This window comes from Molossus molossus, unplaced genomic scaffold (assembly GCF_014108415.1).
Source record: "Molossus molossus isolate mMolMol1 unplaced genomic scaffold, mMolMol1.p scaffold_m16_p_10, whole genome shotgun sequence".
In the NCBI taxonomy this organism is placed as follows: Eukaryota; Metazoa; Chordata; class Mammalia; order Chiroptera; family Molossidae; genus Molossus; species Molossus molossus.
Genome location: NW_023425345.1, coordinates 98,791,535 through 98,819,235, shown reverse-complemented (window position 1 = coordinate 98,819,235; position 27,701 = coordinate 98,791,535). Strand labels below are relative to the sequence as shown.

At 45.9% G+C, this 27,701-nt stretch overlaps 1 protein-coding gene and 1 non-coding gene across 6 annotated transcripts in view; one reads left to right on the top strand and one right to left on the bottom strand.

Annotated features, from left to right (window-relative positions):
* The window catches only part of USPL1 (ubiquitin specific peptidase like 1), a 32,524-nt gene extending 28,480 nt beyond the window's left edge, over window positions 1-4,044 (top strand). For 4 of the 5 annotated variants that reach the window (XM_036252035.1, XM_036252036.1, XM_036252033.1 and 1 more), the window contains 2 exons: window positions 958-1,115; window positions 1,744-4,044. In XM_036252035.1, the coding sequence (XP_036107928.1) occupies window positions 958-1,115; window positions 1,744-3,602 (2,017 nt within the window). In that variant the 3' untranslated portion in view covers window positions 3,603-4,044. The remainder of the gene's footprint in view (window positions 1-957; window positions 1,116-1,743) is intronic. The other variant, XM_036252032.1, reaches the window with a different exon arrangement.
* Window positions 4,045-13,323: 9,279 nt separating this feature from the next.
* On the bottom strand, window positions 13,324-13,397 carry TRNAN-GUU. The gene has a single exon. It is a non-coding gene; the product is annotated as a tRNA-Asn (tRNA).
* Between the last annotated feature and the right edge of the window lie 14,304 nt (window positions 13,398-27,701).

The following is a 27,701-nucleotide window of genomic DNA, read 5'->3' as shown; positions in this document are numbered from 1 at the left end:
CCTCTCTATCTAAAGTCAATAAAGGAAAAAGAAAAAAAATATTGGGAAGAAAAATTAAACCTTTTCCTTAAATCCTGAGAGCTTTATTAAATTTAGTTATTCAAGGCTCATCTTTGGGTTCTATTTTCTGATTAACCATGTTTCTGTAATGATGTATTTTTTAAATTATGCAGACCTTGAAGTTTATCGTAAATTAACCAATATGTTGTATTTTCTTCTCTACTTAGTTACAAATTAAGCTTTTCCTAAATGGAAATTTTAATTTGATGGACCTTTCTACTTCCTGAGTTAACTGGAGAGAAAAGGTTCAAATTGTTAGCATGTAGGGGCTTTTTCATGTTTATTTGAATATCTTAGGCTTGTTATTTTGTTTCAACTATTATCCCCCTTAACAAAAGCAGTTCATTTGGGCACTTCATGCCAAGAAAATTCTAACAGTTCTGGATTTTTCCTTTGATTCTACAAAATAGTTACCACGAGATTTTTTTTTTTTTTTTTTTTAATTGATTTCTAGAGAGAGAGCAAGGGAGAGGGAGAGCAAAATATCAATTGGCTGCTTCCTGCACGCCCCCTGCCGGGGATCAAGCTGCAACCGGCAACCTTTTTGTGCACAGGATGTCGCCCAACCCACAGAGACACACCAGCCAGGGCCCTAGAGATCTTTAAGCTGAAGCAGCAACAGGGCTTACAGAGAGCAATATTTGTTTAATGGTCTGTGTTAGAACCTTATTGCATGATGGTTCCCAAATGTTTGTGATCCTGTTCTGAGAAGGGTTTAAACATTACCTGTGTCTTAGGGTAGTTTCTCCATTTCTAATTAAGGCATACGTATACTGGAGGTGCTAAGAAGAATTAGCGCGTTGGCCTTGTATGACTTACTGGCTGCAGACCATCTTTCATCTAATCAGGCACATGGTACTCAATTTGTTTGACCTCTCTTGCCTTTCTCTCCCACAGAGTGTCTCCCATATTCATGTTGCACTTTGTAGAAGGCTTACCACATAACGACTTGCAGCACTACTCATTTCATTTTGAAGGCTGTCTTTATCAAATAACTTCTGTAATTCAGTACCACGCGAATAATCATTTTATAGCATGGATTTTAGATACTGATGGTAAGTGTTAAAACATTTTTCTTCTATGATAATAGGCATAGAGACTGAACTCTGTTGTTTTGAAAAAACAGACTTTGCTTTGACTCTTTTTTCTCGTTCTTCTTGCCCTTGCCTTTGCTTTTTCTGTCCTTTCCTTCACCTCTACTATGGTTTAGAGCCACTCCTAACTTTTCCCTTTGCTTATGTCAGCATATCGATGTGCATACATATGCATAACCCTATTTCATTTTCAGAAAACCAGATCATGTACTACCAGTGGTTTAAAGTTTGCTATTTTCCACTTAATATCTTTGTTTTATTATTTTTATTACATGAGTAATATATATTCAGTATAGAAAAATGAATGGTGGTAATTTGATATTTTAGGTACATAACCTTCTACTTGTAAAGAAAGTGCACAGTACTGAAGGTTTTTAATCGAGAAATAACAGGTTTTACAGATTGCAATCCAAATAAGGACTTTAAGACTTGACAGAGAAAAATGGTGACATGAGGCTATGGTCATGTTTCCAGTTACTCTCCTCAGTGGGTAGTCAGTGGTATCGCAGTTTAGGTGGCCGGAAGAAAGTTTATGCGGGATGGTGGTTCTGAGTGTCTGACCTCTTACACTGTCTCCCTCATTCCCCAGGAAGCTGGCTGGAATGTGACGACTTAAAAGGCCCATGTTCTGAAAGGCGGGAGAAATTTGAAGTTCCTGCTTCAGAAATACATATTGTTATCTGGGAAAGGAAAACTGCCCAAATGACAGATAAAGCATCTGCCTGTCTTCCACTTCAAAAGACGAATGATCAGCCTGCTTTCAGCCATGAGAAACAGCCACCTCCAGCAGCGTGCTCTGCGGGTGCTGCCGCCGAAGCACCCTCAGGACCGTACCCCCAGCAGTCACCAGTTGCTCCTGATACTCTTTCCCAGGATGAAGCTTTAGCTCATCGACCTCATTTACTGTCAGGTCCTGAAGGTTGGGTTAACAATGGTATTATGCCTCTGACACTTGAAAACATACACATTAACTCTGAAGATTTCCTGTTAGAAGATATACCTGTGGTAGAAAATGGAATGGTCGTCAAAACAAATACTTTGCAACCGCAAGAGTTGCTAATGGCGTCTTTGGTATCGGCTCCACATGAGGAAACGTTTACCCAAGACCAGTGTGTGGGCTTGAGCTTCCCGTCTCAGGTTGTGAACACAGACGTGCAGTCAGTCCAGCCGAACTCGGCAAGTGCTGTGATTGCCAACCCTGTGACTGATGTTCACGCTGCTGGTCCTGGGCCGGGGGTACAGGCGGGAGGAACTGAGGGTCCAGTCGCCCTGGAGAGGGATGTGCCGTTAGAACAATTTCTTGCACCGAAGACTGCGAAATTAAAAGCAGAACAACACATTACACCTCCGGTATCTAATTTGAAGAGAACGTTTTCTCAAACTACAGCATCTGAGTCATCACAGAATTCATCTCGGAGAGAGAGTCTGAAGAAGCCATTCGTGGGAAGTTGGGTTAAAGGCTTATTAAGCAAGGGCGCTTCTTTTTTGCCACCTTGTGTTTCAGCTCAGAATAGAAACACTATAACTGACTTGCAGCCTTCGGTTAAGGGGGCAAGTAATTTTGGTGGCTTTAAAACGAAAGGTACGAACCAGAAGGCTCACCGGGCGTCCAGGAAAGCTCACAGGCATGCGAGTAAGCCTCCCGCAGTCAGTAACCCTCCCCTGGGTCTTCCGCCATCCAGCCACACGGCTTCTCCACGTGATGTCAGCGCTGACCTGGACGTGCACGAAGACGCCTCGAGGGGAGCTCACCTCAACCACAGATCTCATGGAAATGAAAATGCTGTTGCTGCAGCAAACCATGACGACTCTGTTGAGGATCAGATTCATAAACTTCGTTTAAAACTTCTTAAAAATCTTAAGGCAAAAAAGAAGAAACTAGCTGCTCTTACTTCCCCCCCAAATGGGAAACTTGCGAGTGAAAATTTGGAACACGTGTCCCATTGTGGGTCTCCAAATGATGATCAATCAATAGAAGGCTTATTAAAAGAACTGCAGTATCAAATTGATATTGCTGATAATAAATCTGGAGGAACCACCATTCCTATTGTTCCTCCGTACAGTGGTCAGACTCATGAAGACATTTTAGCAGAATTACTGTCTCCTACAACTGTTTCAGCAGAGCTCTCAGAAAATGGGGAGGCTGACTTTAGGTATTTAAAAATGGGAGATAACCATATCCCAGCACCAGTACCTAGTGAATTAAATGCTGTTCCCCAAAACACACATCTGAGACAGGACCATAATTATTGCAGCCCCACCAAGAAAAATCAGAGCCAAGTTCAGCCAGACCCACTAACAAATAATGCTTGCGATAGAACATTGAACTTGGAAAGTCCCCTGAAGAGTGATGTTTTTGATGAGTTTTTTTCCACTTCAGCATTAAGTTTAACAAGTGACACATTAGACTTACCTTTTTTTGATGAATGTCTGTTTGAGAGTTGTTGAATGCTTATTAACTTTTTACTTTTCTTTGTTATTACTAATTTATTTATTTCAGAGAGAGGGAGGGATGGGGAGAAAGAAACATCGATCGGCTGCCTAATAGGGATCAAGCCCGCAACGTGGGCATGTGCAGATCACACCAGCGAACACCTGGTGCGTGGAGAACCAGTGCTCAGCCAGCTGAGCTGCACTGGCCTACAACTCTTTTTAGTTTAATATTGATCATTGTCTTGGAAACACTTAACCGTGTTCTTGGGTAGTGTTTATACACTGGCCTTGTCATGAACAAAATGTAAGCTGCTGAAGGTTTTACCTTCGATTCTGTCCATAAAGCATGTAATTTGTTTTACAAATTAAAATGACCGGGTATCTGTTCTCCTTTCTGGCTTCATGTTATATTTCTAGGGCATCAAGGATTTCAAAACATTAAAAATGAAAAGTGGTGTCTAGTTTCTGGCAATTTGTACAGTTTGGGTACATTAAATTTCCACATTGTAATTTTGGTTACATTGGCTCAGGAAAAACACTGTGGAAACGTAAGTAACTATATAAGGTATGTGACTGTGTGACTGTTCTGCTAACGGTTCTGTGGTCTTATAGAAGAGCCTGAGCCTCTTGTTACACCAACAGAGTGGAGTGGAAACTTCATCTGTACAGCTGGGATTTTTTCTGTCCTTACAAAGTGGGGCAGGAAACCTTGTTACTAGAAATTTAAGTAATGGTTATGATCATTAAATGACCTATAAAAGGAAAAGGTAATCTGTTTTTGCAATGATGGGCAGAATTTATAATACCATAAGTATCTTTCTTCCCAAGAGATTTATTTCTGTAACCAAAGTGGGGCACCATCCAACAGTTCTGTTTTGGGAGAAAATAATAACCAGTGCATGCAAAGCTTGCTATGTGTTAGGTTCTGTTATTTAGGAAACACTAATTCATTTAAACCGTAAAGTTCCTACGAGCAAGATACTTCTATCACATTTAACGCATAAGGAAACTGCACAGACAGTTGTAGAGCTAGGACTGCTAAGTGCTCACTACAACAGTTGAAAGTGCTCAACTTGCCAATATAGGTCCCCCTCAAGCTTCATTTAAAACCTGGATGTCCAACAGCGTCCTGCTGTACTGACTTGATAGTAACAGCAGTTACTGAGGGTTAAGGCTGGCAGTCTTGGAGAAGAATACTTTGCCAGGGACTCAGTACTTGATAGTAGATTTGTCAAGTTTATTCCCCAATCTCCCAGCACCCCCCACCCCTTTTTAATTACAAAAGTAATGCATGTTTATTTTTGTAAGGAAAAGGTGGGAAAATACAGAAACACAAAAGATTTTGGATCATCTTCATACTTGGTAATAGCTACAAACATTCTCATATTTTTATGCACATGGACTGTAAGAAATAAAAGTTGGATTCTATCGTGCCTACTTGATCTGTTTTTACTTAATGTCTAGTGAGCCTTTTATCCATCTTAACAGTTTTTGACAACATTTGGCTAGTCATGTAATACTACGCTGTGTAGATTTCCATTGTCTCACCAATCTTTAGTTGTTGAGGTGATTTGTAATGTTTTATTATTGTTAATTGCACTACAGAGATTATTCTTGATAAAATTTTTGCACAGATCCAGGTCTTATTTCCTGGGAGTGAATTGCTTGGTCAAAGGATGTGTACTTTTAAAAGTATATTTAGGAAACACTAATACATTTTTAAAAAAGTCTTAATAATTGCATGATTGACTTTATCTAAAACTTTTTTTAAAAACTTGAGCTACTGAAGGTTTTACCTTTGGTTCTGTTTGAGAATTGTTGAATGCTTGTTAACTCTTCTTAGTTTAACATCTGTTTTTGTCTTAGAAAAACTTTGATGTTTTGCCTGGCCAGTGTGGCTCAGTGGTTGAGCGTCGACACATGCACCAAGGTCACCCGTTCAATCCCCGGTCAGGGCACATGCCCAGGTTGTGGGCCAAATCCCCAGTGGGGGGCATGCAGGAGGTGGCCAGTTGATGTTCTCATCGATGTTTCTATATGTCTCTCTCTTCCTTTCTCTCTAAAATCAATAAAGAAAAACTATGTTTCAGGTAGTGTTTATAATACATTAGCCTTGTCAGGAACAAAATGTTCCCGATCTCACTAACTCGAGGCAGTAGCGTTGATGGGGAAACGCTTAGCTTTTTTGTTTACATCTCCATGATCACTAGTTAGATCGGATATTTTCCATAACTTGACTGGCCAGTTGGGTTTCTCTGATGAATTGCTTATCCATCCTTTTTTTTTTTTTATCCTCACCCGAGGACACTTTTTCATTCTTTGTTCAGATAGAGCAGGAGTGAGAGAGAGAGAGAAACATCGATGTGAAAGGGACACATCGAGTGGCTGCCACCTGCACGACCAACCAGGGCCGGGGACAAACTGCAACCGAGGTACGTGCCCTTAGCGGGAACCGAACCTGGGTCTCTGGACTGCAGGCCGACGCTCCAACCGCTGAGCCAAACCGGCCAGGGCTCCATCCTTCTTATTGTTCATTCAGGGCTTTCTAGATTTCTGCTAGGTGCCAATGCACTGTTGTAAACCCCCAAGATAAGGCAGTAAAAAAAGCTAAAATTTTTTTTTGCCCTTCAGGAGTTTCCCTTCTAAATGAGGTACTTTTGTAACGTTAGGTGGTAATAGGAGATATGTACAGTTAGTTCTGGTGTTTGCAGTAGTTCTGTGAAATTCACTGTGCATGCTGAGTTCACAAATATTGAACCATTGCCCCAGGGGAAACAGGTCAGGTTCCTGTGAGCCTCTTCGTCATCACATTTTTGTCAACTGATCCACAAATAACCTTGTTGTTTGTGTGTTTCTGTTTAAAGACACCTTATACAGTGGTTCATCCCTTATCTGTGGGGGACACATGCCAACACCCCAAGGTGCAGAGAGTCCCGGCCCCTGAGCAGCCTGTTTCCTTCTGTACATACATACCCACGATGAAGCTCACGGCTGCCTGGCATGTCCGAGCTGCAGCATCACTGCTCGCTCGTTGGGGCCATTGTTAGTGAAGGTGTCCTTGAACACAAGCACTGCGCAGAGACACTGGACAAAGGGAAGATCTCTGTCCTGAGCAGGACAGAGTAATACGGTGCAAGATTTCATCAAGCTATTCAGAACAGCACGTGCGTGATTTAAAACATAAGCTTTATTTCTGGAATTTTCTATGTAATATTTTTGGACCGTGGGTAACAAAAACTGCAGAAAGGGAAACCCCAGATGAGGCGGGGTGGAGGGGATCAATGTGTGTGTCGTTGGTTCATTAACTCCGACACAAAGCCAACAGCACTAGAATTCGTGAACTTGCTGCCCTCCCTCCATCAGGCGCGTCACACCTGGCACGTGGGAACACTAGACGGCACTTCAGCACGAGGGAGCCCTTTAAGCAGAGAGATCAACCAACAGCACAAAGTGAAAAGTGTGACAAAATAGACCTTAAAAAGAAAGAACTGAAACAAAGGCAGGTCGACTTGTTAAGACCTCAACTGGGACCATGTGTGTGAGGCGACTCCTATTTTCACTGCTCTGTGCGTGTCCATAAATGACTGCAAAGGCATGTCAAGCGGTGATCTTTAGGGTTACAAATACATTTTGGAAAGTAGGCAAATTCACAAATACAGAATCTGTGAATAATGATGGTTGACCGTGTTCACATGGCTTAAGTGCTATGGAGAAGAAAACTGCATGGGCAATGGGAGGACTACTTTAGACTGAGAGGACTTGGAAGGGTTCTTGGAGGTGGGGACTTTGGGCTGGGACTTCAGTGAGGTTAGGAAATTGGCTGTGACTGAATGAAGGGAAAACAAAGTCTGAGCACAGGGAAGAGGCCAGTGTGGTGGAGCAGAGGGAGCCAGGGGAGAAGAGTTAGAACATGAAGTCAAAGAGGTTGGCGGAAGCCAGGTGTGTCCAGCTCTCTGGGGCCCCTGCCTGCACTTGAGAACAACAGGAAGCCACTGGTGGTCACAGGCAAGGGAGTAGCATGACCGAGTCTTGAGTTTTCAAAGGATCGCTGAAGTGCGGACCGGGACTAGGGTGGGTCGGAGTGGAGGTGCTGGTCTCTTCCAGTCTCCTTCCAGTTGGAGGGCGATAGCTGGAGAGGAGTGAGGACGTAGCTGGCTTGCTTTCCATTTGCATTTCAGAGCCAGCACGATGTGTTGCTGGGTTGGATGTGGGCTAGAAAAAGCAGTCAAAGATCAATCTCAGTTTTTGTTGTCTGACCAAATGGGTTGTGCTATTTCCTGAGATGGGACAGATTTGGGAAGGAAAATAAATGAAAGGAAATAACTTGATTTTGGATACATTAAGGGGAGGATTCCTATTAGACTCCCAGATGGAGATAACTTCACAGGAAGTTGGAGCTGCGACACGGGCCCGGAGAGAGGCAGACACCGGAGATACTCTTAGGAATTAGGAATGCGTGGGTCCTATTTGATGCCATGCTGTAGGATGTGGCCATGGAGGGGTTCAGACAGCTCTGGGGAACAAAAGGGGCAGATGGAGGAAAACCAGGTGAGCGGGGTGTCCTGAAAATCAAGGGAAGAAAGTTTTTTTGTTTGTTGGTTGGTTTGTTTTTAAAGGAGGTACTGGTGCTGCTAAGAGGTAGAGTGATGTGAGGACTGGGAGGTGACCACTGGCTTGGTAACAGGGAGGTCTGGTGACTTAGCAAGGACTGTTCAGTAGCGCTGTGAGGACCAGTGAGTGGGTTCAAGAGCAAAGGGATGGCAAGAAAATGCAGATAAAAACTCATTCTTTCGAAACACTTATCTGGTGCCCGGTGAGGGAATGGAAGGAAGGTCAAGGCTTTTGTTAATGTTTTTAAGATGGGAGATGTCACAATATGTTTATGTGTGAAACCAATTGTTCTGCGGAGAGACAAAGGGATGTTGTGGATGAGAGAAGGGACAGTCGTGGGAGCTAGGAGAGTTGACCCATTTTAATGCTAAGAAAGATGCAGTATCTAGGTACAGATATCAGGAGACTTGACTAGAGAATGAGAAAGGTCTGGTGATTATTTTCTCGGGGATATAGAGAAATCATCAGCTGAGGGTGTGAGGGGAGGAGGAGCTGAAGACTGGGGAAGAGAGGTTTGAATTATTAGTTTCAAGAGCTAACCGAATAGGGACAGGTGGAGGCTCACTAGGCAATTCCGAGAGCCCACCAGAGGTGTATGGTCCTACGTTTACCAAAGACCGGCTAAGTTAGTTTATTTTTCTCCAAACATGTTTGCTGCTCAGGTGCAGGACAGAGGGGGAAAGGTGTAAAGTTGGATTCAGCCAAAGTTAGAGGTATTGTCAGATGAATGGGACAAGGAAAGGAATTGAGGTGTTATGCAAGGAAAATGATGATAGTGACGGATAAGGAGGAAAGTAGGGACATGGGGCAGGTGATAGTCATTTAAAAAGTGGTGGCAGATCTCTGGATTGGAGGTGGGTCCAAAGACTACTGGAGTGGGACTGAGTGGACAAACTACGCTGGTTTGAAAGAAGTGTGCTTGAAATTGGGCTCTTGGGAGCCGTGCAGTTATTGGTGTTAACAAGGTGCATGGCCAAAGTTGGGGGACAAGTCCGTGGAAAGTAACAAGATAAAGGAACTGAGAGACCAGGATGGTGTATGGATAGAATTTACGGAAGGCAAAGTCATCTAAACAGGAATCCTGGTGGACAGAAATACACAGTGATCCAGGAGCTGAAGTCTCCGAGGAAAGGCAGAACGCCATGACAATGCCAGAAGGCAGCAACAGGAGAACGGGCAGTGCCGTCTAATGGTTTGTGCTTCAAAGGCACTGGAGTGTTACAAGGAAGATGGAGGGCTGGTTGAAATAGCAACAGGCAACCAGTAAGACAGGACTGTGTGGGAAGCTATTTCTTGGGGGGATATTCAGATTTCACTTAGGGCAAGGGCAGGAAAAACACTGTTTTCATAGACGAGAAGGACATAGGCGGTCACACATTCCAGAGGACACTGTGAAGGAAGGTGTGTTGGATAGGAATGGGAGAGGTTAGATCTGGAGTTGAATGTCCTGGGAGGCTTAGAGTCCAGAGATAAACAAGAATGCAGGCTGGGATGGGATATTGGGAAGAGATTGGGAGGTTCACCAGTTCTGATAATGGCACCCCACGTGGGATGGTGTCAGCAGAAGGTGTGTGACCCGGAGCACAGGGAGTTCTGTGGGCCGCCCTTCAGACCTGCGGTGGTCGAACTAGAGTCTTATTCATTCATATCCGCTCTTTAGCTATAAAGGTATTAAACCTTTCTTTGTCAAGTGGCAATTTTGGTTTCCAGTTGACCATCATCTTTATGATTTGACTGGAGTTTACCTGACTTTGTCTTTCCCTTTTGGTATTATGTTTCAGCAAGGTAATTTCTACCCCCCAAATATGTAAATATTTGCACATATCTTCTAATAAAACTAGGTTTCTTTTCTTCCCTTCTTTCTTTTTTTTGGTCATGTTTCAATTCTTTTGGAAAAGTTTTGATGTGTTGCACTTTTTTTTTTTTCTGCATCAGTAAATTTGTTTGAATACCATTTATTGAATCACCTCAGTGTTCTTTAGTGATTCAAAGTATACCATTCACATATTTTTCATGTTAAATTTATTTATTTATTTATTTTTTATCCTCACCCGAGGACATTTTCAACATTTTGTTCAGATAGAGTGGGAGGGAGAGAGAGAGAGAAACATCGACGTGAAAGGGACACATCGAGTGGCTGCCACCCGCACGACCCAACCAGGGCCGGGGACAAACTGCAACTGAGGTACGTGCCCTTAGCGGGAACCGAACCCCGGTCTCTCCAGATCACAGGCCAACGCTTTAACCGCTGAGCCAAAATGGCCAGGGCTCATGTTAAATTTATTAACAAATATTTGATTCCTGTTGTAGGTTGAGGTTATGTGGAAAAAAGTTTAGTGACCAATTATAGAATACCAATTAAACTGTAAATACCAATGTTCCAGAACAAAAAAAAAGGCTAGGAGGAACATCTATTAAATTTTCGCTGATTTTTCTTCCAGTGAACATTATCACAATAATGCCCTCTGTGAGTCAGAGAAAGTGTATGAGGAGTGGAAGATACGACTTATTGGAGTTTTGTTTGTTTCTCCCACTTTTATTGAGCTATAACTGATATGCATCCTGTATAGTTTAAGGGGTTCAGAATAATTGTTTGATTTGCATACCTTGAGGAAGATTTCCTTCATTACGTATAGTTAACTTTGAGATTTGCTGGGTACTGAGATGCAAACAACACCAAACGGACCAGCTTCTCCAAATTAGAGTCTGGGGACGCACAGTGGAGTTAGAGAAAGCGTCCCAAAGAGGTGACGTTAAACTGACGACTAACACCAAGCGGTTTCCACAGCCAGCTCTGTGGGCGCCCTGCCACCGGCTGGGGAACAGGCTGCTCAGTGAGCCGATCTGTGACTGTTTCTGGCCCTTTCCCCCTTTTCACCACCAGGAGCTGCACGCCCCTGTCCCCCACTGGTGTCCCCTCAGGAAGGCACACCAGGGTGCTTCTAAGTAAAGCAGATCCACGAAGAGGTACTTATTAACTTCTACAAAAATAGCATAAGAGCTAAAGAGATAACAAATGTGTTCCTGGAGAAGTTTAAAACAGATCATTGAAACCGCAGAAGCAAAAGGTCATCAGGGAAAAAGGAACTCCTGTAAATGTCCCAGTGAAAATGCGTTTCGTTCATTATTATTGCAGGCACTTCATAGTTTGGGAAAGCACCCTTCTCGCCAGCTTTTCTTTATTATAACCTTCCCACTGGGCTTGAAGGCAGAGGTTACCTAAATGTGCTAGGACGTTCAAGTGTCTCCACCACCTGCCTGATTAGTTGACGCTCCCCTGGCCCTAAGGCATCATAAATAGGCCTTTTCAGCAGAGCGGCAAATGTTTGCTGTTGTAAACTGAGGTCCCACTGGCCACGGGACTCGTAGTTACTACAAGAATCCATGTGCTTAGTAAATAATGGAGCAATTCTGTATTTAAAACTTTTGTTCTATATCAAGTCTCATCCATTGTAGGTTTTCACCTATGGAGTAGTTATTATAGTAAATTCAAAATCAGATCAGACTATACTCCAGTATAAGTGAATATATTGTGCAATTAAAGTATAAACTATCACTATGCTCATACATACATGTGATAATCTATGATAATCTACTTCTCATGTTATTATTGAAGCTGTTGAGGAGCTAGCTTGTTATTTGAAACCCTGGCCAGGTAGCTCAGTTGGTTAGAGCATTGGGCATAAGCTGAGGTTGTGGGTTTGATCCCTCCCAGGTAAGGGCACATACAAGAATCCACCAATGAATGCATAAATAAGTGGAACAAGTCAATATTTCTCTCTTTTTCTCTCTAAAGAGGGGGAGGGGGGCTCAAAGTCCCTCCTCTTGCAGTCCCTAGGATTTGTCCAATTCCCTTGAATTACATCCCTGTCTTCTATACCCACTGTAGCTGGGAGCCTCATCGCTCTTTTTAAATATAATTGTGTCTTCGCCGTTCTCTTTAACAGGATCAGGAAACCCTTTGTGTGCTAAACTCAGGGATTTGAACTGTACTCACCAGAAGCTGAGAACCTAGTGTACACATATACTCACCTTCAAAGTGAAAGGACATGCTTTCCAAGTCGCCATAGCCTCATTAGTAGCAAATATTACCTTCATCTTGAAGTAGTCTCGATTGAAACAGTGTGTGAATGATTTTATGACCTAATTCCACCCCCTCCGCCCCATTTTCTTGTTTCCACTGTAAGCGATCCTTAAGTGTCTGGGGAAGGTGTGGAATTTTGAGAAGAATCAGAAAGTCCCCTGCCCGAGAACGTTTTGGGGGCCACCTGTTACTGTGCCTGGAATTCCACTCTAAGTGCCAACCTTATGCCCTCATTTAGGGCTCCTAACTAGGCAACAGTGGATACTTATCGGCCAGTGGTTGCCAAGGCATCCCTAAGAGACAGCTCTCCCTTCTTCTAGCTCTCTAAATTCTATCCATGATAATAAGTCCATTTCAGAGACACAGCACCTGCCACGTGACCTCAGTCTTGGCAAAAGTGAATTCTATTATCACAGTATCATGTGGTTCTCCATCTGTATAGCAAAAGTCTTACGTGCTCATCTGCTTGAAAATGTGTCTTCTGAGAGACCAGAGTAGAAAATAAGCCATGCAGACCCTACTATTTGTAGCGCCCTGTAGAATTCTGCCCCAATCTGCAGGACACTGACGCCTTCGCCTGGGTTCAAGTCCATTGCACAAAAGCGGCAGCGGGGCTTCACTGGGCGAATAGTTGCTTAGGGTGCCCGTGCTCCCACCTGCTTCTCGGTACTTCCTTTGACAGCTGAGGCGATACAGAGCAGCGACACTTGCTTTTGGTAGTGTCGGGTTTTTGGGGGGGAGAAACCGGTGGCATTTAATCACTCACCTGTCGATAGACAAATTATGTCGCTTCCTTTACAGTGGCCGCTGTCGGTGACCAGCCTTGGACAGACAGCCTCACCCCGTGTGCACATCTTCCCTGCATGCACTGCAGGAATAGAAGTGATGAGGGACAGGGCACCACCGCAGAGCCGTGTGGCTCTGGACCCCTTCCTCTGTCTTAGACACCTGGCAGCGTCCCACTCCGATGGGAGCAAAAGTCTCTGGGGCCCGCGTTAAAATACTGTTAACATAAAGGTTGGCTCAGGAAAACGAACGCCCCGTCCCTGGGTGGGCTCGAACCACCAACCTTTCGGTTAACAGCCGAACGCGCTAACCGATTGCGCCACAGAGACCGGCCTGCTCAGAGGCCTCTGCGGTGCGTACACATTCCCGTGGCCACACCTCTCCGGCCGCCCTGGGCGTCGCCGCGCCGGCCGCGGACGAGCACGCGGAGGGTGGAGGGGAAGTGGCGGCAGGCGGGCGCGCGGAAACCGGGGTGCCCGGGACCTGGGGGACAGGGGCCGCCCACTGTGCGCGCCCTTGCGAGGGGAGCCGCCTCGGGCTGCAGGTTTCCTTCTGGCTGGCAGCTCTCTAGGGCTCAGTGGGACGCCCCTGTCTCCTCCTCGCCCTGCACGGGGGCGGGGGAGGTGCGCTCCACACGGTGACCCCATTCAGCTCAGGCTGCCAGGGACCCCCCTCCTCCCTCAGTTCTTTCCCAAGCCCCCTCCTCCTAGTTCCTTTTCTCACCATTTTATTTATTTTTATTTTTTGTAAAGAAAAAAGTTTTATTTATTAATTTGTTTTTGTTACAGATGTTTTTCATTTTCCCCCATTGGCACCCTCCTCCACATCACCTCCTGCCCCATCTCCAGCTTTGTTGTCTATGTTCATTGGTCATGCATACATGCATGTAAGTTCTGTGGTTTATCTCTCCCCCCACAAAACCCCCCTCCTCTGAGGCTTATCAGTCTGTACCCCACCTCCATGTCTCTGGGTTAATTTTGTCCAGCAGTTTGTTTCCTTCATCATATTCCACAAATAAGTGAGATCATGTGATATTTGTCTTTCTCTACTTGGCTTGTTTGGCTTAGCATAATACTCTCCAGGTCCCTCCATGTCATCTCAAAGGATAAGAGATCTTTCTTTCTTACACCTGCATAGTACTTCATTGTGTATAAATGTACCACAGTTTTTTAATCCACTCATCTACTGATGGACACTTGGGTTGTTTCCAGATCTTAGCTATTGTAAATAGTGCTGCTATGAACATAGGGGTACATATATTCTTTCTGATTGGTGTTTCTTTTTCTCACCATTTTAACCCACAATTTTGTAAAGCCCCATTCAGGGCATTAAATAGATTAACCCGGCTGTGCAGCCATCACCGCCATCCATCTGCAGAACTTTTTAACCTTCCTAAACTGAAATTCTGTCCCCATCAACAAGAGCTCCCCAGTTCTCTCCCCAAACCCTGGGGCCCATCATGCTGCTTTCTGTCTCTATGATTTGGGCCACTCTAGTTACTTCATATACGTGGAATCATAGTGAATTTGTCCTTTTGTGCCCATCTGGCATTCACTGAGCACAGTGTGCTCCAAGTTCATCCATATTGTAGCATGTGCCAGAATTTCATTCCTTTTTAAGGCTGAATCATAACCCATTGTATGTCTGGAACACATTTTCTTTACCCGTTGATCTATCTGTCCATGGACGCTTTGGTTGCTTCTGCCTTTTGGTTATTGTAAATGATGCTGCAGTAAACGTGGGCGTGCACATACTTCTTTGAGGCCTTGCTCTCAACTCTTTTGGGTATGTGCTCAGAAGTACAAATGATGAAGCATGGTAATTCTACTTTTAATTCTTGAGGAACCGCGGTATCATTCTCCACAGCAGCTACACCATTTCACATTCCCACCAACAGGCTCTTCCTTCCTTTTCTCCACATCCTAGCCAACAGGCTCTTTCTTTCTTTCTTTCTTTCTTTCTTTCTTTCTTTCTTTCTTTCTTTCTTTCTTTCTTTCTTTCTTTCTTTCCTTCCTTCCTTCCTTCCTTCCTTCCTTCCTTCCTTCCTTCCTTCCTTCCTTCCTTCCTTCTCTCTCTCTCTCTCTCTCTCTCTCTTCTCCCTTCCTTTTTTCTCTTTCTTTAAAAAATAATGGCCAGCCCTGGCCAGTTTGGCTCAGCGGTTGGAGCGTTGGCCTGAGGTCCTGAGAGACCCGGGTTCAGTTCCCGCTAAGGGCATGTACTTCGGTTGCGGTTTGTCCCCGGCCCTGGTTGGTCGTGCGGGTGGCAGCCACTCGATGTGTCCCTTCACGTCGATGTTTCTCTCTCTCTCCCTTCCTCTCTCTCCCTCCCACTCTGTCTGTACAAAGGATGGAAAAATGTCCTCGGGTGAGGATTAAAAAATAAAATAAAATAAAATAATGGCCATTCTAATGGGTGTGAAGTGCCATCTGACTGCACTTTGATTTGTATTTCCCTAAGGATTGCTGGTGTTGAGTACCTTTGCTGAACATCTTTTGCATCTGAGTTCTATGGGTTCTACAGCTCATCCTCTACTTGCTTCCTCTTAGCCAGAGCCGGGTCTGCTTCAGTGAGGAGGCAGCTGAGAGAGATGGAGGTCAGCTTCTGATAAAGGGTGGGGGAAAGGGCTAAGGGGGCCTGCGGAATTGAGCATATGCCGTGCAAGGGAGGAGATGAAGGAGGAACCTTCTGAGGAGGACTATCTAGAGACCCCGTTGTCATGAGGGATGCTTGCTCCTCTGTGCTGAACAACCATTTTAGTTAGTTCTGTTGATCCAGGCTCTGTAGGGATATTTGTGCTAATGGTACTTGGGAGCCACCCATGTGTGAGGAAGGAATCAATGACTTCCCCCTTAGAAATATTGGAATAGATAATGTTTTCTAAAATGCACTTGTGAAAGTTAACTTAAAATTATGCTAATTTAATGGAATTTTCTATTTTCATTTTCTTCTTAAGAACTGTGAGAATTTCTTTTTAAGTGTTTAAATGATGATCTCTTTTTTTGTGATTCCTCTTAAAAACACAGTGAGATCTTTCAGATGTATAAGAAATAGAACTTTATTTTTCTCTAACTCCATTCAGTTTCTATTTTGAGTCCCTATTCTGCTGCCGCCAAAAGGACAATGTCAGTCAGTTCAGGATTCCTTCTGTCCCCTTTCCGGGAGCTGTTTCTAAGTGCCAGGCTGTGGAGGGCAGTCGTGCGGCTGGTCCTCGAGTCACGTGTGCACGCAGTTTGCTGAAGAGGCAGTTTTGTCCCTGTTGCAGATCCGGTGGCTCTCCCCCTCCTCCACCAAGAGGAAAGAGTCTCTTGTGAAATGGGCTTTGTTGTGTCACCCATTCCATAGTCATTCCTGGAACTGTCCCCTCTGCTGCTGGGACCTGTTATGGACTGAATGTTTGCCCTGATGTGCTCATGTTGAAATCTGATCTCCAATGTGATGGTGTTTGGAGGTGGGCCTTTGGGAGGTATTTGGGTGGAGCCCTCGTGAATGGGATCAAGGCCCTGTTAGGAAGACTCCAGAGAGCTGGTTCCAGCTCCTTCCACAGGTGGGGGTCCAAGGAGAGGCCGCCGGCCGGAAGAGGACTGCCCTGGCAGCAGACCGACAGTGCTGCCGCTCTGATCTTGGACTTCCAGCCTCCAAAATGGTGAGAAATAAATTTCTGTCGTTTATAAGCCACTCGGGTCATGGTACTTTGTTATAGTGCCCTGAACTGACTGAGCCAGGACCCCAGAGTTCTTTGTTCTTGTCCACCTCCTCCCTGCCCTTCCCGTTTCTCCAGCCCCAGACTGTGGGGTGTACAGGGGGCTGTAAAGGTTTAGAGACGCCTTTCTGGAAGGAATGAAAGGAGGTCACCACTAAGTGTGCTCTTGGTGCCCTGGGTCCCATTTGAAAGTCTGCGAGTGCCCTTCAGTCATACTTGTTTGGAAATATGACCAGATTTCTCTATTAGGCTGAATTCTGGATTCTCTCTGCTTCCATATTCATGTGGGTACGACAGTTTTCTGAAAGGAAGATGGCATTAATAGGCCAATTATGTTTAAGTAATTACAGGTACCTGTCGAACTATGAAACAGGCGTTCCAGGGACCAGATGGTTCTGTCCATTGAAATTACACTCTCAACTGGAGGCTCCATGAAAATGTCAGCTCTCCGAGGACAGAGGTTTTAGTCGACCCTATTCCCTACCCAATTGCCAGCACCTACATCCGTGCCTGGCGCGCAGCAGACGCTCGATAAATACATGCGAAAGCAATGAGAGAGAGAGAGAGAGAAGCCTGTGAGCCATAAAGTAAACTGGAAAAATAAAATGTGACCATTTAAATAGGAAGCACTTATCCATTAATGTGAAAAAAAACAAAACAAAAACCTCTTTACAACTGAACTGAAAAATAATCAAGTAAACAACAAAAAAAATGGGAGACGTGAACAGGATATTCTCAAAAGAAGAAATACATGTATACGTAATCAATATAACCATAAAAGTTTAGCCTCACTAGTAATCGAAATCAAGTTTAAATTAAATAAAAATTTTCCTTTTCCCAAATAGCAAAGCAGAAAAAGAGATCATTCTAAAATGCTCCCAAGGGCATCGTTAGAGGCCGTGCTCATGTAGGACTGATGAGAGTCAACTTGGTATGTTATTTCTGCGTAGCAGTTTGATAATATGAACATTAAACCATGTCTATATCCTTTCATTTTAGAAATTCTGTGTTAGACGTGTCTTCTAAGAAAGTAATCAAGGATGTGACCAAAGTTTTAAGTATATCATCCCAGTATTATTTACAATAGTGATAAATAGGGAGCAACCTAAATAAATGTCCAGCAACAGGAGAAAATGATGAATTATGTTATATTTAGAAAACAGAGTATTAATTGTATAGACATCAAAAATTTTTTTTCAAAGATTATTTTAAAACATGTCATTATAATGTGTAAAGTATAAAAGATAGGCTACAGAACCATATAATCATTAAAATATCTTCGAATAATATTTGACACCATGGTCATGATAAAAGGTTAAGTTGGAAGGTAAGATGGTGAACTGTATAATTGTGATAACGATTACTTGGACAGTTCTTTGTCTGTGTGCTCATGCTACTGGAAACACTTTATTTTTTTATTTTTTAAATCCTCACCTAAGGATATTTTTTTTCATTTATCTTCAAATAGACTTTGGGTGGAGGCAGGGGGGAGAAAGAGAGAGAGAGAAAGTGAAACATCAATGTGAGAGAGACCCATCAACTGGTTTCCTCCCGCACAACCCAACCAGGGCTGAGGACGAACTGCAACCAAGGTACATGCCCTTGACCGGAATTGAACCTGTGACTCTTTGGTTGGAGGGCTGATGTTCTAACTGCTGAGCCAAACCAGCCAGGGCTGGAAACACTTTATACATATCACTTCTCTGAAGCCCATAGCAACCCTATGAGGCAATACTATTACTATTATTCTAATTTTGCAGGTGAGGGAATGTGTGCAGAGAGCACTTTGCCCAGGTGTCAGAGCTTGTAAGTGGAAGGGCCCAGTGTCGAACCCGGATCAAGCTCCAGCAGCCACGCCTGTAACCTTGACCCACACAGGCTCTCACGTTGCATATCCAGTATGAGCCCAATTGTGTGTGTGTATGTGTGTGTGTGTGTGTGTATGCGTGTATGCGCGTGTAATATTTGAAAAATTCTCTGAAACGTTATTAGTGGTTACCTCTGGATGGTTTTTATTTTCTCCTTTACCCCATTTCCCTCCTTTCTCGCGCATATGCGGCAAGCAGCAAGCAGCGCTTCCCAGGGGTCAGTGATGGAAGGCGGCAGCAGTTTCCCTGAATTACAGACAGAGGGTGGTAGGTGGTTATTTTTGTTCTGGATCTTCTATTCTGGGGCAGAGGCCTGCCAGACTGACGTGGTGACTTGGTCAGCCCATTCTGTGCATGCATGGGTCTCTGCCAAGCACGGGACAGCTGTCACACGGCCTCCACTCTGTCACCCACCTCGAGGAAAGGGTGTCTGAGGAAGATGCAGACCACTCCTGTGTGTGACGGACTTCACAATCTGTGACCCTTCAGTGATGGGTATGCTTTCATGTTAAAAGAACTGGAGAACCTGAGATTTTAGGTGACTTTTATACTCTTAAAACACCTCTCTTTTCTTTCTTTCCTTTTTTTAACGATGAGTTGTTTTCATTTGAATGAAACCTACTGTTGAAAGTTGTTTTAAACATTTGTAAACATACTATGGAATAGTTCATCCATTTGGGGCTAAATGGCAGTCAGCAGATGTGTGTTGAGTCTCGTGAGAACCTGGGCTAGATGCTTCAGGGATCTCCCTTCCACCCAAGACGCTGAGACGTCATTCCTGCCCGCGGATCACTTCAGTCTTCTCCAGGGACAAGGAGATGTATAAGAATGTTTAAGGCAGTAAGTGCCCACCGCAGTCCGAAGCGAGAACAGCACGGAGCAGTCAGCGGAGGAAGAGAGTGTGGGCTGGTCCTGGGCGGGATCCTTAGACGGTGAGGCGAAGGAACAGAGGCACGGCCGTCAGATCAGCCCAGGGCACGCAGAGGACTCACGTGGAGTGTGGTGGGACATAAAGAAAACTGGTGACGGAGCATGGAAGACCTTAAATACCAGGCTAGAAAATTTGCATTATGAACAGTATTATTCATAATAGTGGAAAATGTTAAATTACTTAAATGCTCATCAAAGGGACCATGTACAAATACTGAGTTTATTTATACTGTGTGGTGAGCTGCACTGAACATTTTGAATGGAAGAGACACTTGATAACAGCGAGGTTTGGGGAAGGTTAATCGGGCATGCGAAGGATGGGCGAGAAGACTAGTTAGGCGACTATTTCAGTAAACCAGATGTAAATGAAGAGGCCTTATTAGAATGGGGGCTGGAATGACAATAGTGACCCCCGAATAGAGAAGGAGGAATGGCGTTAGGATGCCCCATGACTGGTTTAACATTCACATCTCAGGTTAAAGGATTTTGATATTTCTTGTCAGTTGGGCCAGATGGGGTTCCAGAGTCTTGAGCCGGATGACAGCAGCCCTCCGTTGCCACATAAGCACACGCTTTTCTATAATTATTCCGCATAGCATTTTGTCATTTTTATTGATTTGTCTTCATTTAATACACGTATAAGAATATCTCCCATTTTTTAAAAACTTGCATTTCTTTAATTGCTTTGGAGGCTGTGCACTTTTTTCTGTGGTGATTTATTCTGCCAATAAACATGTAACCCTACCGTGGGCATATTTTATTTGTATCATAAACTAAAGTAAAAAATAAAGAAGGACCCGCTGACTAGGACTTAGATATGCCGATCAGTGTGACAGAGGTGAATGAAACGTAGTTGAGGTTCTTGAGCAACTGGCATTTGGCTGGGGAGACTGAGCACGTCCACGAGTGCCGGAGGAGTGCCCCAGAACCCCGGTGGGGTGCCGCGCAGGGAGGAGCGCCCCCGGACCCCGGTGAGGTGCCGCGCGGGGAGGAGCGCCCCAGAACCCCGGTGGGGTGCCACGCAGGGAGGAGTGCCCCAGGACCCCGGTGGGGTGCCGCGCGGGGAGGAGCGCCCCAGGACCCCGGTGGGGTGCCGCGCGGGGAGGAGCGCCCCAGAACCCCGGTGGGGTGCCGCGCGGGGAGGAGCGCCCCCGGACCCCGGTGGGGGTTACCGCGTGGAGGAGAGCCCCAGGAACCACGGTGGGGTACACGCGCAGGAGGAGGTGCCCCAGGACCCCGGTGGGGTGCCGCGCGGGGAGGAGCGCCCCAGGACCCCGGTGGGGTGCCGCGCGGGGAGGAGTGCCCCAGGACCCCGGTGGGGTGCCGCGCGGGGAGGAATCAAGAGCAGCACAAGTGGTAAGAATAGGTAAATGTATCACATTCATTTAAAAATTCACTTCTTGCACAGGGAGATGTGTCCTTGAAGGTGGGCGATGGGAGTTCTGTTTGGCAGGTGCTTCTCAGGCTTATTCTCAGGAAGGTTGAAGAAGGTGGGTTGGAGCGAGGAGTGGATGGAGCAAACGATGGGACGGGGCGAAGTGGGCCCTCATGCGTGCCCGAGTCACCACGCCCTTGCCAGCCATTCCAACTGCGGTGCTCATTAGGGTTCTTTTAGGAGCCACTCCGGGAGAATGAAGGTAGGGAGGAAGCTTCCAGCAAAAATATTAAAAGACGAATGTATATTAAATGCATAGTATTGTTGTAATGGAGTGTATTCTTTTTTAAAAAAGGCCATTTTGCTGACCTTGGTTCTAAAAGGAGGCAGTGTTGGGGAACTTCCGGTCAAGATGTAGGCAAATGCATTACTCGAAAGCTCCCACAACCGCATCAGAATTACAACTAAAATACAGAACAACTATCATGCAGAACCATTTGCAATCTGACTGAATGGAAGTCCTACAACTAGGGCATTAAAGAAGCAGCCACATGGAGACTGGTCGGAGGGGTGGAGACATGGAACAGGCTGGTCTCACACCCACATGTGGTGGTTTAAAATCAGGAGGGTTATCTCAACTATGGAGGTACCGTCCCCCCTCCACTGAGGAGCAAGGGTTCCCAGCCCCACATCAGGCCTCTTGCCCTGGGTTCCAGAGCCAGGAAGAGAAATCCCCATAATTTCTGGCTGTAAAAACCAGTGAGGTTGTGGCTGAGTGAGACAGAAGGCTGTTGGAGTCCCAGGCAGTTCCTCTTATTTCTTTATTTTTATTTTTATTTTTATTTTTTTATCCTCACCTGAGGACATTTTTGCATTTATCCTCAGTAAGAGTGAGAGGGAGAGAGGGAGGGAGAGAGAGAGAGAGAGAGAGAGAGAGAGAGAGACATTGATGAGAGAGAGACACATTGACTAGTTGCCACCCACACGAAACCAACCAGGGCCAGGGACAAACTGCAACCGAGGTATGTGCCCCTAGCGGGAACTGAGCCTTGGACTCTCTGGTCTGTGGACCACCGCTCTAACCACTGAGAAAACTAGCCAGGGCCCAGGCAGTTTCTCTTAAAAGGCCTGTAATTGGACTTACTTGGACTCACTCCCTCTGGGTTCTAGCGCTGGGGCAGCAGCTTGAAAGGAACCAGAGACATACGGGAGGAACTGAATTATCTAACACTGGGATGAGAGCTGGAAGCGGCGAGCAGCTTTGTGCCAGACAAAAGTGCTGGCAGAGGCCATTGTTCTTTTTCTGAGACCCAACCTTCCCCCCCTGCCCGCCACAGAGCCAGCAGGTGGGCATCTTATCTGAGTTTCCATCAACCTGGCTATCACTGTTTGCCCTGCCCTGGTGATTACCTGAGACCCCATCCTACCCAACTTGGAGGCCCACTCAAGCCATTTCCAGCGGCTTTTCCATAAAAATGGACTCTCTTGCTTCAGGCTTCAGACCTTCCTAAAATCTCTCAAACAAGTAGCATCTGACCTCTGTGTACCCTATACCTCTTGCTAAGTGGCCCCAGGCCCAGCACTAGCAGCAGCTGCCTTGGTTCACAGCTTGGCCTCTCCTGGGCACCTCCAAGCCTAACACAAGTAGCAGCCATCTGCAAATCACTCTATAGCTCATGCTGGGTGGCCTCAGGCAGGGCACAGGTGGTGGCTGACTTTGTAACTCCCAGGAGGCCCCAGAGCCAGTGCACCCGTGGACAGCATCAGACCATGCTGGATTACAACCCTACCACCTCCATGAGCAACACACTCAAGGGGTGGTCTTGGTGAGCACCACAGCCCCACTGAAACAAGTCCTACTTCATAGGGTCAGCTCCTGCACAGCACTTCCACTGTAGACACAGCCAGTTCTTGCAGCCAGTCAGCCTGGGGGTCAATCCCTCCTGGTGATACCAACAGCAATCAAGGCTCAACTACAACAGGACAGTACACAAAGCCCACATGGAGGGGTATACCGGGAGCACCCAGCTTGGATAACTGGGGAGGCTACACCACTGGGCCCTACAGGACACTTACTACACAAGGCCACTCTATCAAGTCCTGGAGACATAGCAACTCTAACTAATATATAGAAACAAACATAAGGAAGTAGACAAAATGTGGAGATAAATGAACAGGTCCCAAATGAAAAAACAGGAGAAATTTCCAGAAAAGTAACCAAATGAAATGGAGGCAAGCAAATTACCATATACAGGGTTCAAAACAGTGGTTATAAAAATGCTCAAGGAACTGAAATGAAGAATAATTTATAGAGAATTAACAGTAGATTAGATGAAGATGAGAATCAAATCAACAATTTGGAATATAAGGAAGCAAAAAAGACCCAATTAGAACAGGAAAAAGAAAAAAAAAAAGAAAAAACAATAGAAGATTGTGTAAGGAGCCTCTGGGACAACTTCAAGCATTCCAACATTCACATCATAGGGGTACCAGAAGGGGAAGAGAGAGAGCAAGAATTTGAAAAACGAATGATGTAAAACTTTCCTAACCTAGTAAAGGAAATAGACATACAAGTCCAGGAAGCAGAGAGAGTCCCAAACAAATTGCACCCAGAGAGGACCACACCAAGACACATCATTATCAAAATGCAAAAGGTTAAAGGCAAAGACAGAATCTTCAAAGCAGCAAGAGAAAAGCAGTTATTTACCTACAAGGGAGCTCCCAAAGGACTGTCAGCTGATTTCTCAATAGAAACGTTTCATACCAGGAGGGATTAGCAAGAAATATTCAAGGTGATGAAAAGCAAGAACCTACAACCAAGATTACTCTACCCAGCAAAGTTATTATTTAGAATCAAAGGACATATAAAGAGCTTCCCAGACAAGAAAAACCTAAAGGAGTGCATCACCACTGAACCAGTATTACATGACATGTTATAGGTTCGAAGAAGAAGGAGGAGGAGGAGGAGGAGGAGGAGGAGGAGGAGGAGGAGGAAGAGGAGGAGAGGAAGAAGTATGAACAATACAATGGCAATAAGTACATATATATATCAACAATTTAATCTAAAAAAAAAAAAGCAAGCAGAACAGAAATAGACTCATAGCTACAGAGAACGTTTTGATGGTTGTCAGATAGGAGGGGAATTGGGTGGATGGGTGAAAAAAATGAAGGGACTAAGAAGTACATGTTGGTTGTTACAGAATAGTCATGGGGATGTAAAGTGCAGCACAGAGAATATAGTCAATAATATTCAAATAACTGTGTGTGGTGTCAGATGGGCATGAGATTTATCGGGGTGATCACTTAGTAAGTTATGTGATGTCTAATCACTGGGGTGTACACCTGAAATTCATATACTCTATGTAGACTGTAATTGAAAAATAAAAAATGGTTAACAAATAAATAAAAGGAGACAGTGTTCTTTGCAACAGAACAATTCACTGTCACTTACCAACTACTGATGGTGTGCTAGTGTCAGACCCCGCTCTCAGTGCTACCTGGAGAGACCCTTGCTTCGGGGTTGCAAGCCTTGCGGAGATTGTAAATTCCTTTTGGTAAGTCAGGTTGGGGTTAATGGCTCTTTCTAGCAGCCACTCAGACATCTGCGGGCTCTTCCACAAACGCTGAGCAGACAGTTGGGAGGCCCAACTTCCTGTCTGTGTGGTACGTGCCCACTGAGAGCCACTGCAGAGAGAAGGGAACCTCAGAAGAGCCAGCCCCAAAGTGACAGCACCATAGACAACCCTGTCTGGCTGCTCACCCTGGTGAAGCCCAGGCAGGGGGAGAGAAAAGCCAAAGTTTTAAGAAAAATGAGTAAAGGGAGAGAAGACTGAGTGTGAGCTGGGTGTGGGGAAGGAAAGGGAAGGGAGGGAAAGGAAAGAGCTCAAGTTACAAAGTTGAATGGTAAGCAGATGGTGAGAAGTGGCCTCCAGGAACTGGGAAACAGTCTTATCTTATTGGGAGAGAAAGATTTACTGACAGAGAACAGGATGGAAACAGAAAATAGCATGTTATGGTGGCACTGGCTAGGACCAACTTTCTTAGTTTACAGACGAGGAAACTGAGGCCCAGAGAGGGGAAGTGGTTGGCTCAAGGGCAGATTCTTAAAGAATCATCTGCTTTCTTTCTCTCTCTCTGTCCCCCCCCCCCCCCCGTCCCTTGTCATGAGTCAGTACTGGAGGGCAGGCTGGTCGGAAGCCCTTCCGGACGGGCCTGGGTAGGCATACAGCACGGGAGGGTCGGGGTCAGGGCAGGGAAACCCGTCAGGGCTGCAGCTGGGCGGGTGTCTGGGGTAGCTGCTGCACCTCGGGGCAGACGGCCTGGAGAACGCGAGTCAGTGGTGTGACTGCGGAGTGTGGGGCCCTGACACTCTCCACAACCCTCTTTGTCCCCAGCACCAGGTCGACGTGACTCTGAACCCCTGTGGGTCTGTTCTCCACATTTTGTGTTTCAAGTTCGCCCATGAGACTTCAGAGGCAGGAAAGGAAGCTCCTGCCTTTGCTCCCTCTCCACTTCCCTCAGGACCCCCCTGTGGAATTAACCTGGGCGCCCCACTCACTGCATTTTTAACTCTGTCCTGTGGAGTTTGCCTTTGTCCCCTCAGCCAGCCTGGATTTTAGTTACAGCCCCTCCGTCTGCTTCCCCTTTCTCTAGATTGGGAGGACCCAGCCCTGTGCACATACATACCTTGCCCCCGCCTACATCAGGGCACGAATGTGTGCCATGCTTTTGGAACCAGTGGCCAGTACAGGAATGTTCGTTACATGTTTACGATGACAGTTCTAAAGGGTGGAGAGTCCAGCCGGCGTGGCTCAGTGGTTGAGCGTCAACCCATGCACCAAGAGGTCGTGGGTTCGATTCCCGGTCAGGGCACATGTCCAGGCTGTGGGCTCGATCCCCAGTGGGGGGCGTGCAGGAGGCAGCCAGTCGACGTTCTCTCTCATCGATGTTTCTCTCTCTCTCTCCCTTCCTCTCTCTCTCAAATAAATAAGTAAATAAATAAACAAATAAAGGGTGGAGAGAAGAGAGATTTGGGTGCTGGAATTGGAAGGCTATTCTCAGACCGGGTGTGGCCGGAAAGACGAGTATAGTTCACGCAGTGGAGAGTGAGTGGGAGGGCAGGAAGTGGGTGCTGGAGGAGAAGGGGTGGAGAGTGAGAGTGAAAGCCCAGGAAAGGGGAAGGGGAGCCTGGGCCGACACAGCCCCGCAGCACCGGCTCCCGGCCTGCCACCCGGCCCGCGCTGTGCCCCGCTGGGGACTCCCAGAATCTCCACTGGCATTCTGAAGCCAGTTCACTTAGGAAGATCATTTGTTTTATTTCCACCATTACCCTGATTTGGGACATTTAGCAAAAAGGGGTCATAGTTCCTTGCATGCTGCCCTAATAAGATGAAAATAAATAGATCAATCAAAACCATTTTAGTTTCTTTTTATTTATTTATTTATTTATTTTTATTTTTTATTTTATCCTCACCCGAGGACATTTTTCTTTTTTTGTTCAGATAGAGCGGGAGGGAGAGAGAGGAAGAGAGAGAGAGAGAGAAACATCGATGTGAAGGGACACATTGAGTGGCTGCCACCCACACGACCAACCAGGGCCGGGGACAAACTGCAACCGAGGTACATGCCCTTAGCGGGAACCGAACCCGGGTCTCTCTGTACCGCAGGCCGACGCTCCAACTGCTGAGCCAAACCGGCCAGGGCCCATTTTAGTTTCTTAATAATTATTTGTAGAAAGAAAAATTTTCACGATCATTCTGGCTTCAGCATGATTTTTGGCTCTTGGAGGATAGTTTACAGGCTGATGCACAATAACCGTGGTGTGTATGTGCCCGTATGTGGGTGATGAGATTTGCGTCCTGCGCCTCCCGTCCTGTGTTTGTGCTGTGCATTCTTTACATTTGTGCTGTTCGTCTGCCATCGCCCGCATCGCAGGCGTTTCTGTGTAGGAATGAGCCACAGGTTTGCTCTTGGCTCTGTGACAGGGCCCTGGGCCTGCTCGCTGGGAAAATGTCACTGTCTCCTCTGGGCCAGAGGTGCCTGTGGCATGAGCTGCCACCGCTGCCTCTCACCCGGCGTGTGCCCATCTAGATCCTGAACAAACATTTCCTTTGACATTTTATAAAGTCGCCTATCCTCATTTGTCAAAATATGTCCCGAGGAGGATTTATTGAAAGTGAAAAAGTCCATAACCTCTTCCTGCCGGGGACGCACTAGAAGCGTGTGGCCATCCTCAGCCAGCCGGGTTGCTCTCACCTCCTGAGCTCTCCTAACGATGGCCCAGGCGGCGAGGTGCCGGGCACACAGTCCTCTGCAGCCCCGGTGCTAGCAGGGACCTCACAGGCCCCCTCCTGTTCGGGCTCTTGTTCCCCAGCGTCCTGTTTCAGATGACCTTCCCTCTTGTGCTGAGCGCCTCCTCCCTGTGGACAGTCAGCGGTTTCTGCATCTCCGGAGAGCCCCTCAGCGCAGAGGGATACAGCTCGTTACTGAGAACCAGTGTGGGTTGGTCCTACCTCCAGCAATAGCGAGGAGATCACTTCCCTATGCAAAGGCTCCTACTAGTCCCTGAGTTACCAAGACATTGTCATGAAGATCAGATAACCTAGGAGCCCAGCCTCTCCCCTATTCCCTGACTAGGGCTCCCCAAGCGACCCTGGGTGGGGAAGGGGCCTGAATCCAGAATCTTTGTTCTCAGAACCCATCGTCATCCCGGATTGTGACCTGAATGCTAATTCTTAGGATGCTCTTGACTCTTCTAGGA